The sequence below is a fragment of the Odontesthes bonariensis genome, chromosome 23 (assembly GCF_027942865.1).
Source record: "Odontesthes bonariensis isolate fOdoBon6 chromosome 23, fOdoBon6.hap1, whole genome shotgun sequence".
Lineage (NCBI taxonomy): Eukaryota > Metazoa > Chordata > Actinopteri > Atheriniformes > Atherinopsidae > Odontesthes > Odontesthes bonariensis.
This window is the reverse complement of record NC_134528.1, coordinates 9,473,523-9,491,681: the sequence shown is the minus strand read 5'-3', so window position 1 is coordinate 9,491,681 and position 18,159 is coordinate 9,473,523. Positions and strand designations below refer to the sequence as shown.

The 18,159-nt window shown below is 42.4% G+C and overlaps 3 protein-coding genes across 4 annotated transcripts in view; 1 reads left to right on the top strand and 2 right to left on the bottom strand.

Annotated features, from left to right (window-relative positions):
- LOC142373887 (vesicle-fusing ATPase-like) overlaps nt 1-276 on the bottom strand; it is a 37,269-nt gene extending 36,993 nt beyond the window's left edge. Inside the window, exon 1 of the mRNA XM_075457350.1 lies at nt 168-276. Within this exon, the coding sequence (XP_075313465.1) occupies nt 168-179 (12 nt within the window). The 5' untranslated portion in view covers nt 180-276. The remainder of the gene's footprint in view (nt 1-167) is intronic.
- A 1,759-nt stretch (nt 277-2,035) lies between these two features.
- psmd11b (proteasome 26S subunit, non-ATPase 11b) lies at nt 2,036-12,831 on the bottom strand. The gene is made up of 13 exons (XM_075457603.1): nt 12,721-12,831; nt 11,527-11,628; nt 11,070-11,266; nt 7,919-7,976; nt 7,576-7,770; nt 6,121-6,265; nt 5,974-6,034; nt 5,628-5,690; nt 3,602-3,727; nt 3,215-3,250; nt 3,060-3,111; nt 2,817-2,959; nt 2,036-2,733 (listed from the first exon to the last, which is right to left on the bottom strand). The coding sequence occupies exons 1-12, from the start codon at nt 12,809-12,811 to the stop codon at nt 2,817-2,819; spliced, it is 1,269 nt and encodes a 422-aa protein (XP_075313718.1). The 5' UTR covers nt 12,812-12,831; the 3' UTR covers nt 2,036-2,733.
- A 1,951-nt stretch (nt 12,832-14,782) lies between these two features.
- On the top strand, nt 14,783-18,122 carry cdk5r1b (cyclin dependent kinase 5, regulatory subunit 1b (p35)). Of its 2 annotated transcripts, none has more exons than XM_075457960.1 (2): nt 14,783-15,164; nt 16,306-18,122. In XM_075457960.1, the coding sequence occupies exon 2, from the start codon at nt 16,511-16,513 to the stop codon at nt 17,420-17,422; it is 912 nt and encodes a 303-aa protein (XP_075314075.1). In that variant the 5' UTR covers nt 14,783-15,164; nt 16,306-16,510; the 3' UTR covers nt 17,423-18,122. The 2 variants fall into 2 exon arrangements, with proteins under 2 accessions (XP_075314075.1, XP_075314074.1); XM_075457959.1 differs by having other exon boundaries at nt 16,303-18,122.
- Nucleotides 18,123-18,159: the final 37 nt, after the last annotated feature.

Below are 18,159 nucleotides of genomic sequence, written 5' to 3'. Positions count from 1 at the left end.
ACTGACAACTGATCCTGCCACGCCGGCTCGTGCAGCGTTGGCTCGCTCTACGTGTCATGAAAGCCTCTGGTCCTCGAGCTACATTTTGGGTTTCGAATTCAGTATTTTTCATCCGCAGCGAGTTTTAATTCAAAGTAAATTCCAAAATTAGCATCGAATAAACTCACCCGAGTGGCCATCTTTGTTGTGTTCCTTTAACTCCCGTTAGTGCGATTTGGTGTAAGAGTTCCGCTGACAGAAAAACTACAAGAAATGAGTGACGTCCTAAGAGGCGGGGTCTGTGTACGTTGCGTCTTACGTCATCACGCACACTACGCCGATGAGGTACTATGCCGAGACACCTAAAGGCCGTTTTAAGGTAAATAAAACAAATGTATTTAGTAAATCTCTTTCTTAAAATAATTTGGAAATGTTCCCTAAAAAGATCATTTGACTTAAATTTGTACATTTATAAGTAGGCTCAACGGCGACTAAATGTAATTTTCAATGTGAAAATTAATAATTGGTTCACAAGTGAAACAGAAAATAAACGATTTTCTTAGTTTAAAAATGCCAACATGTGTTCTTTCTCATTTCTGTTGTGCCGTTTGACCTGATATAAATGAAGAAAATCTTTCCTAAAAGCATGTTCACGTAATATTTAACTTAATTAATTTCCAAGCATGAAATAACTCTCATCTTAACAACCAAGTGAACCCATACAGTGGAATAAGTGGGTAGTTTCAATCATATGTTAAACTCACCTGTTATATCGTGATACCACTTTATTGATAGTCTTCAACCCTTTTAGGATTATTTTAATATTTTTTACGTGTGTGTATACATTTTTCTCTCTGTAAAAGCCCTTTGGGTTGTTTTTCTTGTTTGAAAACAACTAACTAAATAAAGGAAAAGTAGTAGAGCAAGCTGTTCTTTTTGTGCTCTGTTATCTGCATTAGTGAGATATGACTTTTCTGTCTTGAAACAAACTAATCAGCTCATTTAAACATCTGACAGACACGGAAAACTCAGCACCAAATGTTGGAAAAAAAGGGTTGGTTTGGATGCCTACATCTGCACTTAAATAGGTGAAATAAATCTTTATTTTGTGGCAAAAACCTGTACATTTGAGAATAAATCTAAACAGGATGTAATATTAGTGTCTTGGAACTTCACAGCACAGATAATGACAGCTACAGTTAAAATGTTTCGAGCAGAAGGAGTAGGTTAAATCAAGTTGTTTGTGGCTTTTGACCTCATAAAAAGGAGAATGAAAGACGTTACAAAGCAGCACATGTTGATGAAGTGGGCCACAGACACTTAAGTTGTCTAATTAAACTTCGGGAAAAGTGTTTTAGTGAACACGGGTTTAATAAAAAAAAAAAAAAAAAAAAGAAACCTACATCTGATGTGACAACAAATCAAAATTAAAGACAATCAAGCTGTCAGTTAAACTGATTTAATGCCCTTTGATGTGACGTCATTTAGGATTGGAGACCAAAAGAACAGGAAGAAGATGCTGTTGGGTGGCATTTCTCTGGGCCATTTAAAGAAAAAGAAGAAAATCCGACCGCCCAAACATCCGTAAATCCATTTCAAAGATACCTTTGCAACATGAGAAACACATATTTTTTTTTTCCTTTCATAGACATCAAAACAGTTACTATCTGCATTTGTTTGCAAGACACAAGACAAAATCCTTAAAATACAAAATATTTATTTTTGAAAATGTCTTTGTAAGAGAAAACCGAAAAAAAAAAGAAAAAAAAGAAAAAAAAAGAAGGAAAAACCAAATCAAACCCATACAAATTGTTTGGTTGCTAGCATACCAGACTAGTGCTAGGAACTAACAACGAAGAAGTGTTCACTCAGGAGAAACTCGCGGACGTTCAGAGGCAATGAAAACAATCTCCACCTCCACTTCCCATTTTCACATTGCACCCAAACACCGAGGCAAACTGAAGCGCCGAAAAAGTGGCACTAGTGGTGAAATGGCATCCTGTCTGTTCTCTTTAAACTTCCAAATAGCAGGAGGGGCGGACATGTGGCAGCCATCCAAATTTCCTTTTCTTTATTTAAACAGAAACAAAAAAAAACAAAAAAAAAAAACACTATAATCAGAAACAAATAAGAGTTGAGTACATTTGGGGGCTTTAACTGTTGACATTGATATGAAGGAGCAGAGGAGGAGGAGGGTGGGGGGGGGGGGGGGGGGGTTAATTAAAGAGCTAGAGGGAGCTCTCGGACCAAAATTCAGCCTCCCAAAGAGTTGCCCAACCTTCCGAAAACCGAATAGTGTGCTTCTGAAAGATGTGGACGAGAAAAAGGAGAAAAGCCTCGGCCCGGCTGGAGCCTGAAGCCACAGAGGTCGAAGTTGCACCTTTGAGGTTGCAGTGGAGTCAGCTGAAGGCTCGGCCAGAACCGGCCTTACAGCAGATATATAAACATATATATATTCTTAAACCTTTTATTCTTTTTCTCATTGTGGTTGTACAATATTCCCTGATGGCCTGATTTGGCCGCTGAAGTGTTATACAGAATCCTGAATAGATATCAAAATCAAAAGAGGAAAATAAACAGGAGAAGTTATGAAATTGTCCGTTTTGGGAGGAGGAGGGAAGTTTGATGGGGGAATCCTGTTCGTGGGACTCGTTGCTCTCCCTTGTCCCCCTTTCTTTTTTTTTTATTTAAAAATGTTAGACACGCTTTTCAAAACACACACAGTTCCTCCATCTCAGTGCCGTGGAATCTGCTCTGAGGACGACAAACACAAAGAGCTTTAGAGGAGAAGAGAAAGACAGAAGCGTGACGCTACGCGTTCCCCACATTTTCCTCACCTATGTCAGCTTCTTGGCTTTGTTGTAAAGCGAGTCCACGACTTTGCTCATGTTCTGAATCGTTTCCAAAGCTGCTTCGTATGTTTTGTCCACTGGCGGTTCTTCAAATATGATCAAGACGCCTTCGCCTTGGTCCAGGATTCCTGAAGGAGAGTCATGAAATTACACTACGAAACAGACAGAAAACTGCCTGTTAAATCTCTGACATTCGTTATTTCAGCTGCGACAGGCGGCTCCAGTTACCGTGAAACTTTCTGTCCAGAATCATCTGCGATAACTTCCTCTCCACATCACCCTTTAAAAGAAAAAGACAGGAAATTAATTAAATAAAAAACAGATTTTAAGAGTCAGGAGAGGATTTTTTTTACATCAAAGGAAATGACTTTGCCTCCACTTACCTTTGATAGTTTGATTAGACCCGATATGTGTTCCATCTGAAATCAGAAGGATTCAAATCAAATGCAGGAACAGTTACAGGTTAAGTCAATGCATTTATGTCCCTTCATTAATTAGATTTATTTATTTTTAATTTATTTAGTCATTTATTATCATTATTATTAGTTAGTAGTAGTATTTTTTTTATTAGAATTGGTATTATTATTGGTGTTGTTAATATACAATCACTGTAAATATTAATAATTTTTTGAGCTACTTGACTAATTTGAATTTGGGGATGAATAAAGTATTTTTCTGTTTCTATTCTAGTTAATGAGAAAGCCTGATAAAAATAAACCTGTAAAGAGATTAAAGGTTTCCTGTAAACACAGATGTAAGCAGGTTCTTACCTGTACTCTGGAAAAAGGTTCAATGACTCGAATGAGGTTCTGTTCCAGCAGGTTGTCGTACAGCTTGGCCAGGTGAGTGTTGATGATTGGATCGTCCCTCAGCTCCTCTTTGTACTCTGTGAGGGCCTGGAAGACACGAAGCCTTCGGTTAAAAACAACTCAAACGGTCCACGAGCGCTTCCTGCCGACAAAACGGCAACTTTCTGATCCAGGAAGTTTTTCTTTCAGGCTTCTTTGCTTTGTGTGGTCCATGTGACGGACCAAACGGCGCCACACTGTACGGGTGAGCCTGTCACCGCTCAATCTGACGCAGTGTGACGTTATGGGTCACTTGACCTGATGCCATTTGCTGCACAGCGTCAGTCGCATGTGTTCAGGTAGTGTGGCTCGTTTATCATGCTATCTATCATTTATCCCACTTTTATCTTAAATCGATTTAGTTGTATTTTATTGCTTTCACTGTTCTTTTATTTGTTTTTACTTATTCTTGTCTTTATTACCTGCTGTAAAGCACTTTGGTACACCGTATGGATTGTCTGTAAAGGGCTGTATAAATAAAGTACATTTACATTTATTTCCCAACAAATCTTCATGAAAGTTGCTTTGTTATTAAATGTCAGATTTCTTACAATTTGTAATTAAATTGGGTCACCGTGGGCAGCCCAAAGATACCTACTAAATACCCACATTTGTATGGGGAACAGAGGTGTTAAACTGCTCGATCGCGTATCATTGGGCTAATTAAACTTCATTAAAGGGGATGACAGGACGGTGACGTAATCTGGACACCTTGAAACGTACATAAGAAGCCCACTTTCACAGGTTGGACAGCTGCTCACAAACATCGTTCATCTCGACGTTGAGAAGTTCACAAAAGCCTTCTGCACAATCTGCAACCAGCATCTCGGGTTTACAGATCTACGTTGCCCGACAGAGCTCGCTCATTAGCCTCTTACATTGGGTGGTGACTAGGGCTGTAGCGATACACTAATCTCACGATACGATACACTTACATCATTTTCTGGGGGGGGGGGGAAAGGGACAGTGTGATTTGACATGAATCGTCGCCGATTGGACCAGTGGTCCGACCTTTGAGCCAGAAGGACAACACCGCCAGACAAACAGAAACAAACGAACATGTCACGTTTGTGACAGCTGTGCACTTTATACAACATTTTTATGAACTAATTTATCACTGTTTTTTATAATGTGACCCCCTGGCATTGTATTACCTTAAAGTTCTGTGTTTTCACTAATTGTAACATCCGACTTTTCAATAAAGTTTGCTTTAAAAATAAATAAATAAATACTTTATCGGGAAATGAAATAATATATATCGCAGTATCGATAAAATTGCTCAGCCCTAGTGGTGACGCGCCTACAACACCACATCTGGGACACCAGCTGCACGGCCTGCGGTTAATATCATCGTCCAGTTAGGCCGCACTTTTAAGAGGGTTGGTCGACACCAACATTCGGGGAGAAGATAATCTTCAAAGCACCGGTGTGAAGCCGACTGTAACCCACCCCAGTTAGTTAAATCCTGCCCATACGGGCTGCTGCCCAAAAAGGAAAACATCAGCGGCTTTCTGAAAACTTCAGCAGGACTAAGTATGATGCTGCACTCCTCTCTCTCTCACATGCTCCCTTTTCATTAAACAATAAAAGGGAAGAAGGAGAAAAAAAAAAAAAACAGGCTATGTGGAGACAAGCCCTGATGTGAAAGCTTCCAACAAAAACACTCCATACGAGCAGGTACAAACACAGCAAGTCGAGGATCACTTCTTCCTGTTAACGAGCTCAGAAAGAAGACGGGCTGAGCCCAAAGCAGGCTTTGCCTTTACTTCAGCTGACTCTTCCTTTAACACACGCAACGATTCAGCTTTCTGGCTACATCAGCATCACCCCGCCGTTACGCCTTAGTGCCGAACAAACAGAAGCCCAAGGTGCAACCGAGTCCTGCCATCAACCGGGCTTCTATGAACGGCCACAAAGCAAGATTTGATGGGTCAAAGAAAACTCTTACTTTTTCAAAGTCTGCTAATGATCTGTTCTTGCTGGCCTGGGCGATACATTTCAGCGCATCCGTCTAAACACATAAAAACAAACAAAAAGAAGAATATTTCAGTGTTTTTTTGAATGAATATAGTCTCAACAACGATGTTCACCAGTTACACAGAATGATTGTACAGTTTATAACACTCCAGTATCTCACTTAAACTTTTAAATAAACATTTAAATATCCGACAAGAACAATTAACTAGCCAATTCACCCTATAAAGACGTTTTTTAATCAATTTAGGCAGCATAGTTTGCCATATCTTTTAGGATTCATCATTAAACACAACAGGTACGGGGTATCTTGCACTTGCCTGTCGACCAGCGTATCGCAGACCCAGTTTACCGCTGATCAGGGACTGTACCTCCTCCGGACTGAAAACAACAAAAACAATACGATTTGGTCACGGTTCTGTGCTGATGTTCTGGAAATTAACACAATAAACTCTCGCACTACTCACTGGTTGAGCACAATTTTGCACAGAAGCATGTATTTGAGTGCTGTGATGGCTCTGGGGCTGTCGATTGAGTCGTAACCCTCGAAGGCCTCAAAGTAGTAGGAGTAGGCCGTCTTCCAGTCCTTCTCCTCGGCTGCATGGATGATCCCTGCAGCGGAGAGGCGGCACACAGTTGGGCATTTACAGCTAAAGGAAACCACATCTGATAGGGACTAAATGTGGTTTATGTGGCAACAACAACAACTGAAGACAGACAAACACTGAAAATACTGTGTGAATGCAAAGTAAACGTGGAAACAGTCATAATGCTGGAAACTACAGAAACAGCCGTGTCTTTTTTCCAGCTAACATTGTGTTATGTTTAAAAACCAAAAAAAAAACTATCATGCCTTGAAGCTCCTCTGCCTTCAAATGAGGCGTGACACTGAGATAATTATCAGCATTAAATGAGCTGAGTCACTTAACTTCCGACCTACTGTTGGGTAAAACACTTGCTTCATATGGAGCATATGAGTCAAACTCGTGGCCCGCGGGCCAAATGTGGCCCATCACGTCTTTTTATGTGGCCCGCGAGAGCTTAAAAGGTCCGATGGTCTAAAAATAAAGAAGTCAAATACGTGCAGTGACCAAAAACTACATTTCCCACAATTCATCCCGCCACTGTACTGCAATGTTTCCAAATCGATGCGATTTTCCCAACAAGTGGAATTGAGAAATACAAATAATGATCCCAAAATGTGCAGGAAGAGAACATTTTTTCTGTTTCAAGAAAGATTGGAAGGCGAATACGTGTTGTCGGAATGTTTTTTGTGTTATGAGGTGGTTGTCAAAGAGTACAATCTACGTCCGCATTCTGAGACCAAACACGGAGCTCAGTGTGCCGACATCAGGCAGCAAGAAAAACAACAAACTGCCCGAGAATTAAAAGGCAAACTGCGATCGCAGCAGAATGTGTTCGCTAAAAAGCCACAACTGAAAACACTGCGGCAGTAAAAGCTAGCTTTGTTTGATATTTCAAGTTTTGAGCAAAGTAAATGTCATAACTTGTGTTTGATGTTATTTTTCTTTATTCACTTGGATAGTTTGATCGTTGATTGATGGAGTGATGTGGGTTTCATAAGCTGACAACTTAAAAGGATTTATGATATAATAACAGAGCAACAAGCAAACTTTTTTTTTTACATCTATGCAAATATATATATAATATTTGTAACTTGAATAAGTAATAAATTCAGAGTTATTTAACATTAAAGGAGTAGTTACATTTATAAGTTACATCTGGCCCTTTGAGGGCAACGATTATGCTGAGTTTGACACCCCTGATATAGAGCTTTGAACACCAGATTTAACGTCGCACAAAAGTAACACGGGACAATCACAAATATTTCACGACTTTAAAGCCCCCGCAGAATTCTTCATTGACTTAAAATCAGATTAATCAACAAGTAATCAATGTACCTGACTGCATGTCCAGTGCTGCCTGGAGCTTTGGAGGACAGTAAATGGCGTTGGCGGTGGTTCTGGCTGAGGTGAGAGCAGCACGGGCCTTGGGCAGGTTACTGAGAGCGTGGTACGTCTTACTTTCAAGCAGCTGAACCTCCACCAGGAGAGCTTTGTCATCCATCTTTTTCAGCTCCTGCAGCAACTGGGTGCCTGAGGAAAAAGAGAATGAACTCCAGTTGAAGTCTGGCCCAACTACGCTTTGTCACCACTTAACATTCTTTTGATATTCTTAACTTGTCCTAGTTAAGTGGAACATGACGTCTGTTTAAAAACAAAAAGTACCCGTCTGAGCACTCACCGAGAGCCAAAGCCTCCTGGTATCTTTTGGTATCAAAATAGAGTGAGATCAGCCGAGCCTGAAAGCAGAGAGAATATTGTGAGACAAGCAGGTAATAGCTGTGCCGAAATACTGCTTCAGAGAAGCAACATGTAACAGCTACTGTTACATGTGTCTACATTATGTTACTACATTATGTAGTAACATAATGTAGACACAAAGAGCAGAATCCAAACTGTTATTCTGTCAGTTTGAATCCATCTTCATTCCAACTACAGCCAGTTGTGAGGAGAAGATCCCACATGTTCGCTCTGCCAGCGACACCAAATCAGCCTCTCAGGTAGGTTACCGGTTTCAAGGTATATCACGCTATTAAAAAGTTTTATTTTTTGACGTCTCGTCAGAGAGAAAATGGAGGTCCTTCCCCCGCTTGCTGTGAGTGACGAGCAGGCAGCTCTGCAGGCTGCATGATGGCTGAAGGAGGCCAGCCCCCCGAACTTTTCCCTCCGTCTATTTTTTAGTTGCCGCGTAGTCGTGCACCAGTCAAACTTTGCAACTTGAAAACCCGCGGAAAACGACAAACAGGAAGGACCAATTCGAATCCAGACTCAGCGAAGAGGTGCGGTACAGGCGCCTGTACGACTGCACTGAAACAGCACAGTGACCACGTCAACTCCCAGAACTCACTGACGGAGATTGGCAGAACTTTGGGGAATTTGCTGTTGTTTCATTCACTGGAAGTGGCTTTGAGTATTATGAAAAGCGCTAAATAAAATCGATCCATTATTATTATTGGCGCATCCTGAAAGTAATAAGATAATTCCCAAGTGTGTCCACTGAAGCACACTATTTCATAACTAACGGAAAATTATTTTGAATTTTTTCCTTGTTTTTAAATACAGACATTCAAAATACACATTTTAGAGTAATCATAATACCGTGAAACCGCGATATTTTTGCCTGAGGTTATCATTCCGTCAGAATCTCATACCGGCCCATGCCTACTCTCAGGGCTGTTACACCTGGTAGCACAACCAGGCGCTACAGTGCTTGGCAGGAGTGCTGGAGAGGCAACGTCCCCCCTCCCCCTTCATCCCATTGGATTGTAAACTGCAAGTGCACCCAAGTTAAAAACTTCCCAGCTGAGATTGCATCTACCAACCTTGAGCCTGACCGTGAGATATAACTGGCATCACTCCAGCTCATCTACATCATTACACTAACTGTACCATGGGAGGTTGCAGTCGGCCTACAAGAGGCTAAGCTGTGCTCAACTCGTGTATAACAACGCGGCTGGAAAGTTAAGGTCTGACCAGCTGAAGTGGACTGCAAAGGATCAAGGTGACCCCGGGAGATGGGAGTGTGAGGACAGGCCTGTAGGTGAGAAGTGAGAGATCTGCTGAAAAGGGCAGTCAGTGGCTCCGGCTCAAGAGGAAGAACTAAAGCCGGGCCTCAACTGGGTAGATGGCATGGCAAGACCAAAAGTTTCAGGAGTAACTACAGTCAGTAGATTTACTTCATGATGAGCAGAGGTGATAAAGAGTTAAGCACCACGACCGACACCTGCCTCACTTTTCACCTGATACTGTTACAAACTATTCCCAGAGACAGCTGGGGTTAACAGATCGATCTCTCCCTGCCCCTCTGGTGCGCTCGCACTGCCTGGTTTGCTGTGATGAAAACTGAGTTCTGTTCGAGTCATTAGTGCGGCTAATTTGAGCTGATCTGTCAATCATTGGTAAGAGACACACAGCTCCAGCGCCTCAGGAGAAAACACTGCTTATCGTCTCACGACTTTGAGAGACAATCTTATTTTCTTGGCCGCTGCTTAAATTATTGATGTTTTTGGCGGGGTAGTTAATTAAATGTAACAAACTGAGAACACACGTTTATTTCTGCTCTGTTCCGACGCTTAAAAGTGTCGATCATAACAAAGAAATGTGTGTGAGACAGCGACGCCGTCACCTTTTATTTCTCAAAGAAATAAGATGCAAAGTTATTTTCTTGCTGCAGTTACTCCTCAGAGATGCGTGTAAAATTAATATCAACTTTATTTCATGTGCAACATTTTAAAGCTCCTGTGTGTCAGTGTATTTAAACCATTGATGTCAGACAGATGTGTTCTTTTTGTCTTTGTTTTCATACAAAGTGAATAAGAACCTCTCTCTCTGGCTCAGTACGGTTCATGTCAACACTTCTTATCTTTTTTTCCTCCCATCCCAGCACAGCTTTCACGAAGAGCGTCCCTTTTCTCATCTTTCAAACATCCCGACACAGTTTAATGACACTTCTCCTTCATGCTACACACCACACTAAAATAAAACCCCCGCCAAAAGCTCCACGTATTCCTTGCCGAGTGTGTTAAAGAGCTAAAAACAACATTGTAATAATCCTCGGGCTCGGTTTATGGATTTGTTCAGTTTCATTTACAAAGTTTCCACTTTTCATTTGGTTTTAACCCTGAAAGACGCCACAGCAAATGTGTCATATTCAACAACTTGTGCCCGACATCACAGCGTCTCCCACTCTGTTGATCCCATCTAAAGCAGCTATTTATGTTTGGGGATTTCATTTTTGTTTTCACTGTCATTAATCATAAGCTGCGTGTATGTCAGCACTAAGCGGGACTGGGTGAGCGTCCAAATTCATCAGCTGCCGACAGATTCCTGCTCCCACTTCTTGTTGTGGCGCAATCATGTTGACAAAGTCTGGCCAAAGACATACAAGTCAAGTTTAAACACCCGTCAAAGTCCTGAAAAATCACCTTTATGGATGTTGACGCGATAGAAACTTTCTGAAGAATAATATTTGGCCTCAATAAACATTCTGAAAAGGATAACAACTCTTACATTTCTGTCCTATCAGCAATGCAAACAAGCCATCAAATGGAATGCAAATAATTATCTATTAATGGCACAACTAGTGCATTTTAACTCGCCGTCCAAGTCTTTCAGCGTCTTAGCAAACATAAAAAAATAAAAGGCCTAACTCTGGTTGAAAAGCAAGGCTGGCAGGTAAGAGAACTTCGCTCAACGCAACCAGCTGATCCAGCAGTTTTTTTTCAGGAGACACTTTATTGATCACACGTACGGGGTGGTTGCAGTACGGGTTTATGAGCCAGCTCGCTTTATGTTGCAACAGCACCCACAAGGTTAAAACAGACTTATCTTACCTCCAGAGCCTGTCGTAGGAAGGTCCTCTTCTCTACCTTGGCCCAGTCAATGCACTCAAGACACAGCTCGACCTCCTGCCCTGTGGCAGCCTCCATGTCAAGGAAGAGGTCTAGCAAAGAGCGGACGAGCCGAGCTGCCTTGGCCTTGCTGATGGAAATCAGGAAAGGCCTCACAAATTTCAGCAGGCCTCCTAGCTCTGAAGAGAAAAAAACAATATCAATACCTCCAGAAATCTGAGGTGTTTTTATTTACATTTCTTTCAAATATTCTTGTCAATAAACAATTAAATGTCCTTTACAAATAGTGCCGAAATTGTTTTGCCATTATTTTAGTATACAGTGGCACAAAGTGGTCTTATAATTACAATGTCACTTGTGGAAGTCATTTCTGGTACTATATTTTGTTCAACAACAGAGATTACATGTATACCAAAGAGTTTCAGAGGGGAAGGTTTACCTGCAGCCTGTCCCGTCTTTGCCAGGAGTGTCCCCAGCTCCAGGATGCTTTGCTCCTTAACCCTGACGGCTTCCTCATCGTTCTCCTGGACATCTCTTCTCACTGAAAGATAAAAAAAAAAAAGTTGACCAAAAAAATAGCCCAATATTATGCAGTCTGTAAAGGTCTGCGTCAGTTCTGGACTTAATCATCTTTTACTTCTTTTCAGGTCACCTAATCTGTTTTACAAACAGCATCTCAATACATTTTCAATAACAGTCACACATCAGATTGTTTTTAGTAGGTACCCGACAAATTGTTATTTTAATTACAAGGTTTGCTAAATATTTTGAAAACAAAGTTTCCAAAGGCCAGGGTATAGTCCCAAGATAATTCATTCTGTCCAAAAAGCTGTAAAGAAGCCAATTTACAAAGTTTTTAAACAGAAAACTACAGCTGACGCTGCCATTTTGAGTTTAAAACCAGTAAAGGTTTTACTTTGAGACTAATAAACGCCTCAAAATTCTAGTAGGCAGTGAACGGATAAACTAATTAATCATTTTAGCTCCAGTGACAGATATAAGTTGAGGGGTAAACAGGACAAATGGAGAACTTGACAGCTAATGTGCTGGTGTGACAAGGCAATTTGAGGACAGCGATGTTTATTGAAACACAGAAACGTTTATAATATGTAAGGTTGTTGTCGATATACATATTCTTATTGGTTTAAAAATAAAAAACACAAAAACAATGAGTGGCCAAATACTAAAAGCTGTCCCATTAGTAGCAAAACAGAGAAAGTCCCTCCGTCAAGGAGCTGCTCTTCTCTGTGGTCAGATGACAACAGGCTAATAACGTTAGCCGTTGCAGTAGTCGTGCTAAAGAGACCGTTTAACATAGAAACTGTGCAAACTTGGAAATATTTCACAAGGTACAACTCTTACTCTCAAAAACACAATAACCCTGACAAGTACTAACTGATCCATGCAACTCTCAGGCCTACAGTTAGCACAGCCGCTACCGAGCTAACATCCACTAGCTCTCTGTTACCATTCGCCACCATTCAACAGTGAGTCAGCACGGCACACCACCGGCTCGTGCTATGGGAAGCCCTAGCTAGCATGCTAACCCCGCTGTTGGACACAGACTGACAAATAGCGGACCAAACAGGCCAGAGGGACAGAACTCATCTGAAAACAGCAAATAAAGACCCACCTATTGAATGAAGAATGTCAATAGAGGCGTTGCGATCCGTGCTAATGAGAGACTGAGCCCTCTGAAATTCAACCACTGCCGCAGCCGCCATCTTCCTTATTCAAATACTACTTGAATGAAAACTACGTACAGGGACGACGTTACCTAGCGTGGGTGACGTAGGTGTTCCATAAGCATGTCGGAATTTAAAGGAGTTTGGGAAATGTAGTCCAATTAAAAATAGACGTTCGATTATTCCCAGTCCCTTCCATTGAGGTTTCTGTATAATTCATGTATCTATTTATTTATTCATTTACATCCTTGCTTACTTATTTTTAATGTATTAATTTGAATTCAATCATTTAAATCTTCAAATCTAGACTAAAAACTTACTTATTTAGGATTGCTTTTAATACCCAGTAGTATGATGACACTTTTATCTTATTTTATGGCTTTCATTGTTCTTTTATTGTTTTTATTTGTTTTTACTTATTCTTCTCTTTATTTATTACCTGCAGTAAAGCACTTTGGTACATCGTAAGGATTGTCTGTAAAGGGCTGTATAAATATAATACATTTACATTTATTCATTGACTTATTTAGTTACTTATTCATTTATCTAAATCATAATTTTTACAGACAGAAAACTAGGCCAAACAATGGAATGAATTACGTTTCTGTGATTATGATTATATCTCCTGTACCATTCTGCATTGCACCAGAGCTGAAGAAACCCCATTGCTGAACATTATGTTGTTTTAAACACTGTAATATGTACAGGATGTGCAGTCTTGCCCATCAGGTTCATTAACATCTTTGCACATTCAGCTCCAGGGGGCTCCAGAGCAGTCCCCAGCACAGAGCCAGCCTTCATTATGAGTGTGTTCAGATTCTTTGAGTCACTGGCTCTGGAACTGCGGCCCCAACAGATGGCTACGATATGCAACATTTTAACCACCTCTAACTCTTCTACTAGCTGGAGACATTGACAATCAACTTGTTTGTTTTGCTCTTGTTCGAGATTAGGTGATTGTTCCCACATCATGCCACAAAGTGATCGACCAGCTTCCTGCATGCAGCCTCTTGTCCATCACTGACACACCCAACAACTGCAGAGTCATCAGAGTGCATAGCTACTGGAAGTCTGAGGTGTACAGTGTGAGGAGAATCAGTGAGGGTACAGTCCCCTGTGGTGTTCTTATGCTGCTGACCACCTTCTTAGAAACACAACTCTTCAGTTTCACAAATTATGGTCTGTTTGTGAAAGTTACCTTAAAGTTACCATAGAACATACGCTTGTAAAATGGGAACTTTGATACACAGGCTAAATTAAACGAATTGATTGATTAATGTATGAAATACAATTATTTTGTAAGTGTGTCTGCCATCTGGATCTATACAATGAAAAATAATTGTAATAATTTGGACTTGCTGGATCTTATTAATATGCCTGAAATAATGGCCAGGTTATATTTGGAGCACACTAATATCTTTTGAAAATATACCTTTTTGGACAATTGTTGGTTGGAAACTCAAATATTTACCAAAAAAGAGTCTGTTTAGTCTTCTGTTTGAAATATGATCTTGTTCAGAATTGTGGCTTTAATTTTTGGAACACATTTTACAATTAAAAAGTAACATACGAATAGTTCCACCCATTTTCTGCATTGCAGACAATGGGTCTGAATAGATTCATTATGTGTATTTAAAAAAAAAACTGTGTTCCGAGTGGAAAATCATTTCAGGAGTTTAGCAAGACACAAATAATTCTTATGAAATCCCTGGCAGTTTAACACAGTTAAATGTGACACAGAACAGAAAGAGAGGGTGGTGGAAATATGAATGTAAGAAGATAAATCCAGTGCATAACGCATAATTTGGATGTTGTTTGAGTTTAAATCAAAATGAGTCAGTCAGGTAGGCATTAATGGGCAATGCATCCATCGAATGGCTGCCAACCTATTTATCAGATGACTGCTGATTAGTTTCGGTGTGTGTTATTTGGTGTTGAAGAGGGAAAAAAATAGCTCAGCAGCTCATTGGGTTTGCATTAGCACCAGCTGTGTGAGGCTCCAGGCGGAGCTATTTCTCAGCAGAAACAGCACCGCGCACAGAGCGCAGAGCGGCGCCCCACCACCGCCTTTGCGTCAACCATCCTCAGTCAGTGTGATACAACACAACATCAGCCCTCGCAGCATCCGCATCTCACGGCCAACAGGACCAGGAGCACATCTTCATCTTAGCATCCATTCCACAACTGCTCGCCATCGTCTGCGCACGACCCGACGCCAGGCGCGTCCATCCACTGCATGCTTTTCTTGGGCTCGGATCGGACTATTTTCTTTGTTGCATTTGTGCTCCCAGAGAAGGTTTAATGTTTTAATAACGTCTTAAAAAGGAAGAGGCTCGAGACGCGGAGCATCACCATTACATCGCATTTATTTCCTCATTGAGCTGGAGATCTGGTGAGTTTGTTTTGATTTTGGGGGACATATCGGTGCTGAAAGCGGTTGCACAGATTGGTGGATGCATCACATTTGAAAACAAGAACATTTAGTCTAATAACCAAAAACACGATCATGTATATTTCAATTGGGATATTCAGCTAAATCCATCGACATATCGTGACATATCAACGGACGGGGAATGCATAAAGCATTTTTATTTATTTCCAAGCCACCGCCTATATCACAGCCAGCTATCTCGCTTCGACACAGACGCAGTTTCAGCACCACGGAGAGCACCCGATGTACACGGCTCTTTATCACCGCGAGGAGGCCGATTAATCCTCCAATTTTAGAGCTTTTAAAACACACTGAAGCTCATGTTCTGGTATTCCTCCGCCTCTATGGGAACAGTAATCCCTCCGATGGTGGAACAGGGTGATGGAATGAAGGACAGAGCTCGTTGGATTCTGCGCTAGAGAGCAGATTCGATCCATCGACGCTCTCCCCCGTTCGTGGTCGAGGAAAACACCTTGTACGATGACATAACCAGTCATCGTCACGTTTATCGAAATTTATTAGGGATGCGACGTACATGACCTTGGGGCTGTTTGTATGTGAACGTGCTAAATCCTGCATCAAAGGCGACCTTCACCTGTTAATGAGGTGTTTACGTTTCTGCCTTCCATTTTGGCGAGAGGGGAGGCGCGTGACTCACTCTGATACGTCGGCCATTGCCTGTAAATCTCATACTGTAAAATCATTCTGGATGTTCCATCTATTTTCAAACACACGCGAAGCCCAATCCCTAAATTTATTTTTAATTTGCAGCTATTTTTTTTTAATGTATACGAACCGTCTTTTAAAAATCAAGTGTTTACGATGAAAGGATTGATCAACTGCTGCAAAAAGGGGTGGGTGGATCCATGCTACTCGTGCTAATTAGTATAAGGCATAGGCTGATGCATTCCTCCACTTACTGAGTCAAATCAATACAGCTAATAAGCCTGAGCTGTTGTCAGATCAACCACTCAGGCAGACATCCGCTGCAACAGAACAGGACAAATGACTGTGGTTTTATCTGCAACCAATCTGCACAAAATGTCTTGCTGTAGCAATAATCCTATGTGCAGAAGCTAAATGGATCTTCTACTTTCAGCAGCGGCCCTCCTGAGGCGCGGGCAGAGAGCTGAAGGTGATTCTTATCCCCTCAGAGACCCCTCCACAGGACAGTCTGCTCCGGCGTTTTAGATGCCCAGCAGCAGCCTGAAGCTCTGAGGCTCTGAGACCCTCTGGATCTCCACCCCGGCAGACACACCTACTGACCCAGTGCAGCTCGAGCTCCTGGACGCCTCCCCGCAGTCGCCATGGGAACCGTGCTATCTTTGTCACCCAGCTACCGGAAGGCAGCTCTGTTCGAGGATGGAGCTGCCACCGTGGGCCACTACACCGCCGTCCAGAACAGCAAGAACGCCAAAGACAAGAACCTGAAGCGCCACTCGCTCATCAACGTGCTCCCGTGGAAGCGGATTGTGGCCGTGTCGGCCAAGAAGAAGAGCTCCAAGAAGGTGCAGCCCAACGGCACCTACCAGAACAATGTCACCCACCTGAACAACGAGAACCTGAAGAAGTCGCAGTCCTGCGCCAACCTGTCCACCTTCACCCAGGACCAGAGCACTCCGGCTCTCACCAAGAGCTCCAACAACACAACAACATCTTCGGTCAAGAAGGCCCCTCTGACTAACTCCAATGTGGGCCCCGGGACCCCTAAGAGGGTGATCGTGCAGGCCTCCACCAGCGAGCTGCTGCGCTGTCTCGGGGAGTTTCTGTGCAGGCGCTGTTACCGACTCAAACACCTGTCCCCCACCGACCCGGTGCTGTGGCTGCGCAGCGTGGACCGCTCCCTGCTGCTGCAAGGCTGGCAGGACCAGGGCTTCATCACCCCCGCCAACGTGGTCTTCGTCTACATGCTCTGCCGCGACGTGGTCTCCTCTGAGGTGGCCACGGAGCACGAGCTGCAGGCGGTGCTGCTCACCTGCCTCTACCTGTCCTACTCCTACATGGGCAACGAGATCTCCTACCCGCTCAAGCCCTTCTTGGTGGAGAGCTCCAAGGAGACCTTCTGGGACCGCTGCCTGTCCATCATCAACCTGATGAGCGCCAAGATGCTCCAGATCAACTCCGACCCTCACTACTTCACTCAGGTGTTTGCCGACCTGAAGAACGAGAGCCAAAAGGAGGAGGAGAGGAGCCGCCTGCTCATCGGCCTGGACCGGTGAGGGGATGCTGGGGAGGGGTGAGGGCAGGTGGGGTGTACTCTAGTCTGGCATTTCGACACCTTTAAAAGATTATTTGTGACGCTATTTATTCATTACTGCCCAACCTGCAGAGAGGCTAAGCCAGCTAGGAAGTATTTGACGTTCATAGCTGCTTTTAATTGAGCAGGAATGACAACAACCTGCAACTTTTTGGGGTGGGGTGGGAGGGTGGAAAGGTTATTTTTGCTGATGTTTATTTCAGTATTCACCAAAAATGGGGCAGAGCTTTTTCTTGTCCAAACTGTCCCAGCTAAATTCTATTTTCAAACTCGCAAAAGGATGGACTGATCTGTAAACCCAAGAATGAAAGCTTTTTTTGATGAGGAATATACGCAAAAAAAATGCCAGACTTGGGTAAATCCTTTCGCCTACATTCAGATGTACTATATCTCTATGAAATACCGAAAACATAGAAAACAAACAAAAAAAAAACGCTTACAAAAATGACAAACAAACAAACAAAAAAGGTAGAAAAGGAAGCTACAGCAATGAATGTGGACAGGACTGAGGCTTCAGCAGCCCACCAGTGACCTTCTGACCGATGTGATGTGCACTGCCTACTGCAGGGGGGCGAAGGCCATCGCCTGACTGGCTTTCTTCATGCATCTCGAATGAGAATGAGCAGGCATCCTGGGCTGGCTCACTGGAACACTCCCCCCCCCCACACTTCAACACACACATGGATACGACTGGACATG